Raw genomic sequence first — 11161 nt, forward strand, 5'->3', positions numbered from 1 at the left:
GCGATTTATCACCATCCCATTAGATATCGACATCTTTTCCAAAATAATATATCTCATAGAATGGTGACATATCACTTAAGAACCAACTTTTTGAGAGAAAATTTGGTAAGTGTAGCATTTTTCAAAGAAAAAATAATATGTATAATGTTTGACGTCTATAAGCCATTAAGCCTAACTTTAAGAAAGAAAAGGGGTCTACAGGCAAATTTTTTTTTTTTTTTTTTGGTAACACCCAATGGAATCAAATGCTAGAACAGAAATAAGGAACTTAGAATAAAGTAAATAAAATAATAAAATTGTGGTGTGTTTTGATGAAATTAAACGGATCACAATGAGATTTGTAGGCAATTGATCGAAAGGGGTAAAGTTTCCAAGTTAAAAAGCATAAGAAATTTCGGTTTTATGGCCTTACATTCGAATGAGAATGGGTCTTTACATGTTACCAAGTTGGGTTGATCGTATTTGAACACGCTAACCTCCATGTTCGAACGAGATGGCATCTCCATGTGTCATCGCATGCAAGAGTGATAGGGTGAAGATCAACGTCCCAGATCCTTCACACACGCGGGTAGATGAGATTTAAAGTGCGTTTAATGTTGACTAACGCATCGCATTTGTGCACGTGGTAAAATCACATTCAAATGAGACTGCTTTTGACAATGAATCTCGAAGTTTGAAACATAGAAGTATTGAGAGAGTGAGAGAACGAGGGAGAAAGAGGAGAGAAAGAGAGAAAGAGGAGACTTAAAGGAGCTTGAAAATAGTGTTTTTGGAGTTTGGTTTGATGTTGTCCAAAGATTTGTGATCTGTAAAATTGTATTTTTTTGTGAATTTCAAGTTGTGGTTATATTTGGAGATAATATTAGTGTTGTTATTGTCATGTTGTGCTTTGGAAAAAGGTGAGAGAAATGTATATTGAAATTTCTTAGAAAATCTTGGAATTTTATCATTGTGGTTAGTGTTTTGAGGTTGTATTTGGCTAGAAATTGCATGTATGGTATAGAGAAAGGGATTGGTGAAAATGAGGTTCAAATTTGGGGTGTTTTTCACATCAAAAGACTCTAGGTAGTGTTCTCTCGTTTGAACATGTAACACCCACAAAATTAATTAATTAAATAATTAACTTGGAGTGTTACTTGTAGTACCTTCACACTAATTAATTTGTAATTAGCCAAATTTACTATACTACCACTAATTAACTCGGACCGTTACTCATTGCTTGAGAGTTAAAAATAAGGGAGATCCTTTCAAAATTATTCTAGGTTAAGAAAAAAATTCCATGTATTAAAATAAAGGGATAACTTCACTTTAGACCCCTGAATTATTACACGATTTGACAAGTCCCCCTCAAAAAAACTTAAAAACCTTTCAATTTAAATCCTTAAACTTTTAATTGCAATCAATTTGAACCTATCCGTTAGATTTTAAACGTTAAAAGTGAGACAATGATGTTTACACCCTTGAAATTTTTATAAAATTTCAAATTTACCCTTAATTCCATTTTTTTAAAAAAAAAAAAAAAAGAAAAGAAAAGAAAAGAAAAGAAAAAACAAAAATAAGGATATTTTGGTCTTTTTATGTATTGCCGTTAGAAGTTAGTGGCTAAATCTGACGGAGGTGTTCAAATTGACTGCAATTGAAAGTTTAAGAGTTCAAATTGAGAAGTTTTAAAGTTTGGAGGGAGCTTGTTAAATCGCGTGGTAATTCAGGGGTTTAAAGTGAAGTTACTCCTAAAATAAATTTGGAATCTGTTTCATTTTGAAGTAGCATGATTTAACAAAATAAATTACTCTCAGTTAAAAAAGGTGTAATCACTATCCAGCAATCTAGATTAAGGAAAAATAATAAAAGCCGAGAACAAAAGTCTAGGTAAATTTGTGATTTAAAGTTCGTTTAGATTTGCGATTCCAAAAAATGCAATTTAAAAATAGTAATTTAAAAATGTGAATTTTTAAAATGCAATTAAAAGTTTGGCAAAATTGCAGTTTGACTTTTAAAATCGCACTTCTTATCTATAAAATCGCAATACCAAACACACCCTAAGTATAATGATTTGTTAGTGAGAAATATTTGTACATGCAACACCCATGCACATTGATTGTATTACAAAAGTCACAAACCAGAGATTGCGCAACTCTTGCACTATGGAGTTGAAAAGGCAGTTACAAGGCTGTGTTGAGATGCACACTTATTGCATGGGATAGATGTACTGTTCCATACGCATGACCCCCAAGGAAATAGTTTCTTTGCCAATATGCACAACTCAACTTGTTGGAAACTCAATTGGTAGAGCTATGGATCGCTTTACATAAAAGAACTTCGGCCTAAATCCTGCTAAGACCCGTCCGTTTTGGCATAAAATGCTTTGTTTGGAAAATGGTTTTAGAAAAACTTACCATTCTTTACAGTTTGTTTGCAACATTGAAAATGATTTTTGAAAACATTTTTCGGTATTTGCCTCGTACAAAAAATCAACAAATATTTTCTTATATTTTTCATTCAATCATGTTATAACTTATACATATCAACTTTTATTCGCAACATAAAAATATTAATAAAAAACAACTAAAAAAATCATCCTAAAAATTATGTTTAATTAAAATATACACATTGACTGGTTTGGTTATGATGTATAGAATGTATTTATAGTTTATTAGCGGTTTTGGAGTACTGGGTTTAAATGTTTTTACAATTTAATAAGGTAGATATAGAATTGTTGGATGGCTATTGGTGTTTTATAGATGCTCTTGTTAATCTTTGGGGATTCTTAAGGCATTGTAATTATGAAAGTCTTATTAAGAGAAATATATGCTTTATTTACACATTTTGTTAGGATCAGGACCTTACAAGCTTGGTATAAGGGAAAATGATCAATAAAAAACATCATATATGTATAAATATATTAACCATATATATTCAAGTGGGAAGAGCCATAAATAACATCAAACAATACACTCAAATTATCGACAAAAGTTCAATCATAAATATTATCATACAAATTCAAACATAAATATTACAATCAAGTTTTCACAAAAGAAATTGTTCTTTTGAGATAATTACATTATAAACTATGGAATTTGACATTAATTTCAAATTCAAACAGAAAGCATTAATGCCTAGATTACAGACTCAACAAGAAGGAATCAAGGATAGATACAACCGCAGCCATAACTGCTGCTTGAATTTTTTTCATCTAAAAAAATCATATATGTATAAATATATTAACCATATATATTCAAGTTGGAAGAGCCATAAATAACATCAAACAATACATTCAAGTTATCGGCAAAATGTTCATTTTTAAGCTTCTGCCAAACGTGTGTTTTAATCATTTTTAGAGTAAAAAATTGTATATATATATATATATATATATATATATATATATATATATCAAAAAAAAAAAAAAAAAAGACACAATCTCAGAATATATAAGAGAAAGGAAAAGGATCAACAATATATTAGTAGAAGCCGGAAAAGGGCAGATTGTTGTTTGTGAAGGGAAATATCTTTCCTGTATATTTAGTGGCAAATTAAAGTTTGATGACCCTTGAGACTTATAATAGCTGGCACCTACAATAGCACGAAAATGACTCGAGTTGTTTTGACATCAAGTTAAAAGAATGTACACCCTGTATGTTGGTGGCAATGTGAAGTTGCCACCATGTATCTAGATCCTATAAATTTGGATCTCAAACCAACCAAAGCATTGGAATGAGACAGGCCTGTCATGTTTTTGGCCCTAATTGAGTCGAACTTATGAAAAGAACTACCCATACAAAGATTTGTCTTATCACAGACTCGAAAAATGAAATGACTACCAGTATATTATTTACTCTTTTGCCTCCATTTGAATTTCTGCCATAAATGATATCATTTATGTTATAATTCTCAGACTGTTATTGTGTTGTGTTAGGTGGGGCTTAAGACCAGACAAATAGAACCTTCTTGCAAAAAGATAAGACAAAATGGTCTCCACAAGTTCAAGGCAATAAAGATATCAAGGATTCATAGATATACACACTCATTTAAGTTCTGGGAAGAGAGTATATTGGTCTAATACTTCATCTCTAAAATTGTTTACCTTTGAAAACAGATTCCTTTCCCTCTTTTTGGATTGGAGTCATTTCAGTTACTGCAGAAATGTGACATTTGTTTGTAGGTTATTATCCATGTTACATAATTACAGCCACATGCAGCCTAAGCTAAGTATGCCACACCAGGAATAAAGATTGGAAACAAGGCATCCATACAGACATGTGACCATACAAACCAGTACACAGCACTCCGCTGCGCTTAAACTAAATGGAGTAATGCAGTAGTATTTTCATGTACTGCTCTAGTAAACAGTTAGTGTGGAAATCAAGTATTAGGTGCAAGACTAGTTTTCTTTTAAACACTATAAAAGATGCTAAATTCAATGTAATACCATAACTAAGTTCCTAAATAAATTACCTTGTATACAGCAGGATGCACAGGATCAAGTCGGAAAAATTTGGACTCTAGATCAGGAAGGTGACTTCCATGTTCATATTGAGGCAAACCTACCTAAGAAAAACGTATCGTTGTTCACAAGATAACTAGACACAAAGATATAGGTACTTATTAAAGAAAAATATCATACAGACATATATATAGGTAACTCTACTGAAGTTCTTCACCCAAATTAAGAATTAAGATTCAAGTTCTTTCTTACCCTTGCAGCTATTATAGCATCAAGCTCTCTTTCTTAAAGCGACTCTATATTGCCAACAATAGCTCTAACTGTATTGAGCATTTGAGCACCATCAATCTCTCCTTTCTTTGTCAATGACTATCTTCTATGGTGCAACATACAGGGATACATATATACACACAAAATACACACATCTCTTTCAGAGGAATTCCTATAATACATCAGCAGGGAGATTCCCCTACTAAAACCATTTTCTCTAACGCTTTACATGATTCTGTAAACGATTTAGGCAATTCCATTTGTCATAACAAATACAAACCTAAAAGTATTAAGCTCTTCGCTCTTCATAGTAAACCAAAGACAATAGTGAACTTTTGCAACGCCAGATGGTTTCTACATAAAACATAGAGCACACTTCTCCAGCAACTCAAGTCTCAAGTTAATAGGTCTCAAAGTGGTGTGCTTCAATTGTACTGCATATTTCTACTAAATCCTAATCGAAACATATTAGAAAGCCAAATTAAGAACGAAAGCGAAGTGACAATTAAGCACCATAAAACACCTAAACAACCCACCAATGCTTTATCAATAGTAGCTTAAGGGTACATAAAAGTCCAAATTTACATTAAAGCCTAACTACCTGGTTGCTAGCAAGAGTTAGTTCAAACTCTCCTCACCCACAATAGCACTAAAAGCAATTTCTTCATTGAATTAACATTTACATAGCTTATCTTCAAAACACCTAAGTAGGTTCTGACTTGCCATAAGGAGGTTCTATTATTTCATGTTGTGCAGTCGCTTCATAACTTGAAACCATGATTTCTTCCTCGTTGAAAACAATGCATGGGATTTTAGTCTGAACATTTGAAATCTGGGCATTGCCTCCAAATTGATCTACTAGCTTTCCAGCTCTTATCAGTAATAGCCAATGTCATGACCTTGTCAACCCACTTAAAAGTTAATCTCTTCATAGCACAAGATTTAAAAACTCCTTAATGAAGCATAAATTGACTCCCCTCCCCTCACATTCAAACACCAGGAGAAGAAGGGAAGCTTCAGATGTTACACCAAAAAGTTAAGGAGAAGATAATATATCAAACCCATATACAAAGAAAGGAAGATATCTAAGATGGAAGCCAATAGTAAACCAACACGTAATGCTGAAAATTTAGATATAAAGCAATATATTTCACCCTTCTAATCAAAGAGAAAATTTCATATCATTATTGTACAGACATGAAACATCAAGTTGACTCATATCTTCAATTACAGAAACAAGCCATCTTAGCACTTTTTCGAAGAAACCCACTTCATAGAGTTTAACAACTCACTATTGTAAGGTCATCTCGTCACAGCACAGCAACCTATAAATAGCCCAAAAAGAAAAGGCAATAAAACAATACCAAAATGCATACAAGACTCAAGGATATGCAGCCTACTTCAAACTTTTATCACTCTGAACATATTTATACACATGCCAAGATGTTGCTAGAGGAGCTTATTCAGCTCAGCCAAATTATGTAAAAAGACCATCACATGCCCAATATCGTTATGATACTTTTGCAAGTGGGCAAATTCAGATGGTATGAGGCTTAATTGCGTTGAGTTATATAGAGATGCAAGCGATGGTCGAAACCCCCAAAATACACACAACGTTTTCTTTTATATTTGGCTATTCATTCAGAACTTCAATCAGACAGTGATTACCACTCCTAAACTTTGAAAATCACCAAATGCAAGATGCCCTTTACATTGAAGAGGAAATCAAAAGGAATAAAATAAAACAGAGAGAAGAGCTTACATCCAACGTTCAGTCCAGTTACTTCCAATCTCTTTCTCTTTGGGTTTCTCAAGAAACAGACAGATTAAGAGCAACCAGAACCGAAACCCTAATCAAAGAGAACTCAAGCAATTAAAGAAACTTTTAAGAGAGGGAGAGACACAGGGGACCAACAAGAAGAAAAAACCAGAGGAAATCAAAAGGAGAAAAGGAAAAAAAGAGAGAAAAGATTACCTTTGTGGATTGATGTTTAGGTTGTTCGGCAAAAGCGATGGTGGCTCTGCTGTTCTGCAAGAGCGACAGTGGCTCAGCTGTTCTGCAATGGCGAAAATGGAGAGAGGGCGGTAGTATGAAATGGAGAGAACGAAACTTTCAGATCTATTTTTAGAGCTTCAAAATTTCTAGAAAGGGAAGGGAAGGGAGCTGCGAAAATTTGTTTCGAGGTGTGGGGCGAGGGAGACAGCGGAAAATTGTTTATGCTCGTGAGAAGCATAAACCATTTTACGCTTCTCTTCCTTGGTCAACTGAAAATGTTTTTGGTTTGACCAAGATTTTCAGCTACCCGAAACACCCGAAATTGGGGAAAACATTTTCCAGAAAAGGTTTTATGCCCAAACATACGGAGCCTAAGTTTGGGCCAACCAGCTTTTGGCGCTGATGCCCTCTTTAACGGATAACATAAGAGATTAAGTCTTACTTCTATACCAGATCAACATACCTCTGATTGAATTTCAGACCTTGCTTTGGGAACCGCTTCAAAACATAATATTAGCCATGTACTTGAATACCTCTAGAACTTCAGCCTCTGCCTTACAAACAAACCAGAACATGCATCGATTACCAGTTTAAACAGATAATGAATCTATTTCTTATTAAATACGTCAGATAGGAAATAATCAATATAGTACATTTTATACAGTGAAGAAGATCATTTACATGTACCACCAAATTCATTACAAAATCATCTGCCAATTGGAGATCTCCGTACTGTAACTATAGGTCCAGCATTTAAAGGAACGAGACTCCAATAAGAACCCTGATTGTCCAGACAACAACTACGCCATTTAATTCTATAAGAGCCTACTGGAAAACCAGAAATATCAAGCAAACAACTAGCAAATCCTTGGCCTCTCTCATCTGGTTCAAAATGTGCAAATGCATAAACAACCCCGTCCTTGTTGTTATCACACCTTCTGCGCTTACTATTATTACTCCTTTTGGTACTTAAATTTGTCACATAATGCAATAGCATTTCATTGATTTCTACCATGTCATCAGTTTCCCAAGCTCGACAACCCCACTGCTTTCGCTCCTTGTCTTCCTCACTTGGTCTGGGCTCCTGAAAGGAAACACTACAATAAAGGATGCAGTATAACTTTGTTAGCCGAGCTGGGAGATCTGGTGGCAAGTTAACCAGTTGAAGACAAAGGTTTAGCGATAGGTGGAAGCCTGATAATACAGATATGCCATCTGGGTTATTAGTGTCCGAGTTGCAGGCAAAGAGCTCTGATCCAATGCAACTCCTGAATTTCACGACAAATTTAAAATTAAAATGGAGTTGTATTACAAATAACAAAAGTGCACATTGACAAAAGAACTTTTAAAAAGTCTAAAGGACGACTAAAATCTTTGTATTTGAGAGTCCTCTTTCAGTTCACCAAAATAAAGAACAGCATTTTTTTACCCAAAAACTGCCGAACAAATTAACAGACAGTTATTCAGAACAATTATACATCCTCACAGACTCACAGTAGATTGTAGAACCCAAGTTACTCAGAGCACATCATAAAGTATAAGTGGAACTCCAAATGAGGAAACAAGCCATCAGTTCCTAAAATTCGAAAGCAATCATAAAAAGAAGAGCTGTCACCATATTGATACTCTTAAACAGTACAAGTCAACACCTTTTCTTTGGCCAGAAAAGAACAAAACAGAGCAAAGCTACAGATTAGCCATAAGAGGCATGCAGACAGGTAAGAAACAACTAATTAAGTAACCTCAAGTTTAACAATCCTAGAGCAATGAATCCATTTGCTGACCTAAACCTTTTTCTTTTTACATCAATCTCTCGTTCAGATCTTAAAATATATCTGAGGTGGTTGGTATACCAGATCTACTAAGGTTGGAAAGAGTCATCTATTAATACGATAAAGATATGAAGAAATACATTTAACTATGTTGCTTCATAACATAAGAGCTTTAACATTGGTCCTTTCACACTACAGATATGGAATAATTCACTTAAGATCTTTCTAATTACTACTATGAAATAAGAGAAATCTTTAGCCAGCATGGCGAAACTGCTCAGCATACCTTACTTTAAAGAAATATTTGGGAGTCCGAAAAGGAATGTGTATCCATTTCATTATAATGCTCAACAGAAGTTGTAAACCCCCCTTGGTAACTTGGGATAAAATCTCCTCGTTATGCTCTCTATTTGCCTCTTGCAAACGAACAGCCTCCAAAACAGCATAACTACAGACAGTAATAATATCCTTTCCTTCACATCCAACCTTCAAATTTGTATTCGTAGACTGCAAGTGAAAACAGCTCTTAAGCTGTCCACTAACATCAAAAAGCTGACAGAGATTTCTACTTGTCTCATGGTCTACATGGCATAAACGCCTAACTAAATCTTGTATTAACATTGCATGTAAACAGTTTTCCGAGTTTCTCAGACCACAAGTTGTAAAAGTTTCATAGGCTGGAAGATTTGGAAGAAAGAGTATGAAGCCAGTACTAAAGGCCAAAAGCGAACAACTTAGTGCAAGTGATGAAATTACTTTGGAACTTTTGCAATCCATATCTATGAAAGATGTGGCAATTAGATCAAATTCTTGTGCTAGCTTCTTAAACTGCAAAGAAATCTGAATAATTTCTGGCAAAGACTTCAGGCACTCAAATACACTCTTCTCCACCTCTCCATTATTGCTAATGCTGTCAGGGTTGAATGGGATGATTCTGAGAATTCTGAGTATATCCAACAAAGCTCTTAAAAGTTTAGCTCTTAGATGCAGAAACCATCTCTGGAAACAAAATTCTTGACCCAATGTGACAGCAGCTTCTAATGTTTTCCCTGAAGAGCAGATATCCTCATAAGCCTCCACAAGCTTTTCACTGTAGTTAGGCTCACTACTATTTCCAGCAGTATCCCTGCTGATTTCACCCAAAGCATGACTGGCAGGAAATTTGTTCTTTTCTAACCAATCTACTAAAGTAGACCCTTGTTTTGGTAAAAGCAATAGCTGGATTTTCCTCTCAGAACGAGCCAATTGAATTATCGATGTTAACCAGCAGTGGAAGATATCAGACTGAACCTTTGTTATTAACTGCCCAAATATGAAAGCCACTGTGAACCATGCTCCCTGACATGCTGCATATGTCCCAGCTCTGTAAGCAGGCCAGTTATACCTCTCCTTCAACATCTTATTTGCACACTCTAGGGTAAGAATTTCTTTCTCAACCAAGTAATAATTAAAAAAGTTTTTATTAAGACTGCAAGTTCCCTCACTTTCGTCCACCAAGCAATCCCAAAAGAATCGACTGTGGAACAAAAGAGAGTAGATTGTATGTGTATAGCAATCAAACAAGCTGCACTGACACACCCGTTCAACCAGGAGCTTCACTCTTTCAAATGCTATTGAAGTGAGAACACCAGCTTCATTGAGATTTTCAAGACAGGCAACCAAAAATCTGAATGCAATAAGTACAAGTTTTGACCTTACGACTGTGCTCTTCTCTTTTTTGAAGTCCATCTCAAGAACCAGTGTATCTGATTGGCTTTTAGCCAGGACATGTTCATGCATATTTGCAAGACACTCAACAAATAAACAGATCTTGTCCAGCACCAAAACACCCAGATCCGGATGTTCACCAACCAAAAGAGCAAGAAGGTGGAGCAGACTATGAACTTCTTGAAACACTCGAGAGTCAATCTGGCAAAGATCATTTACCAGCAACGTCATCTGGTCTATAATCAATGAGATCACTCTTGATGGCAGAGGAGAGGAACAGAACATACTAGATTCTATTTCCATTCTTCCCCTAAGCTTGATTGATAAATCCACCAGAACACGGATGGATAAGAAGCTCTTCGACGTGATTGGAAATTGGGAGGAATTTTCAGCTATGGTTAAAAGGTTAGCAAATTCGGGCAGGTCCAGACAGGGCAAATGAGGTAGCATATATGGAAGGATCTGCACATTCCCCCATAATGGTCAAGAGTGTAAATTTTACAATATTACATCACAAGTTCATCTATGGGAGCTCAGAAATTACCTTATGTAGAATCTGTAGAGCTTCATATTGCATAAATGGGGGAAGTTCGGGCTCAATCATTGTGCTCAATAATGATTTGACTAGATCTGCACTCACAGGAAAATGACATAATCCTTTTATCAAAATGAAATGCAAGCATCTTAATACTGTAGCTTTCATACGCGATGTCTTTTCTTGTTTAAGAAATGAGAAAAGCACGTCCACCTGCATCATGATGTAAAATAATAATAAAGCACAGCTATTGTAAAAAAATTGTCAAGAATAATCATGATCTCTGACCACTTAAAATTCTTTCATTTGTTAAAGTAGTAGAGAAACCTAATTTAACCCATTTTATACATACATACATATTCTGCATACAAGCATTCATGTGCATCATGCATGCATATATTGTGTGTATATATTCTCAATTATTTCTGAACAGGTATATA

General features: G+C 34.9%; 1 protein-coding gene across 1 annotated transcript in view; it reads right to left on the minus strand.

Annotated features, from left to right (window-relative positions):
- Positions 1-5228: 5228 nt before the first annotated feature.
- Positions 5229-11161, minus strand: part of LOC132169714 (uncharacterized) — a 12460-nt gene continuing 6527 nt past the window's right edge. The window contains exons 8-13 of the mRNA XM_059580701.1: positions 10731-10961; positions 8766-10648; positions 7171-7975; positions 6687-6768; positions 6474-6561; positions 5229-5610 (exon numbers count right to left, since the gene is read on the minus strand). Of these exons, the coding sequence (XP_059436684.1) occupies positions 7414-7975; positions 8766-10648; positions 10731-10961 (2676 nt within the window). The 3' untranslated portion in view covers positions 5229-5610; positions 6474-6561; positions 6687-6768; positions 7171-7413. The remainder of the gene's footprint in view (positions 5611-6473; positions 6562-6686; positions 6769-7170; positions 7976-8765; positions 10649-10730; positions 10962-11161) is intronic.

Source organism: Corylus avellana, chromosome ca2, assembly GCF_901000735.1.
Source record: "Corylus avellana chromosome ca2, CavTom2PMs-1.0".
In the NCBI taxonomy this organism is placed as follows: domain Eukaryota; kingdom Viridiplantae; phylum Streptophyta; class Magnoliopsida; order Fagales; family Betulaceae; genus Corylus; species Corylus avellana.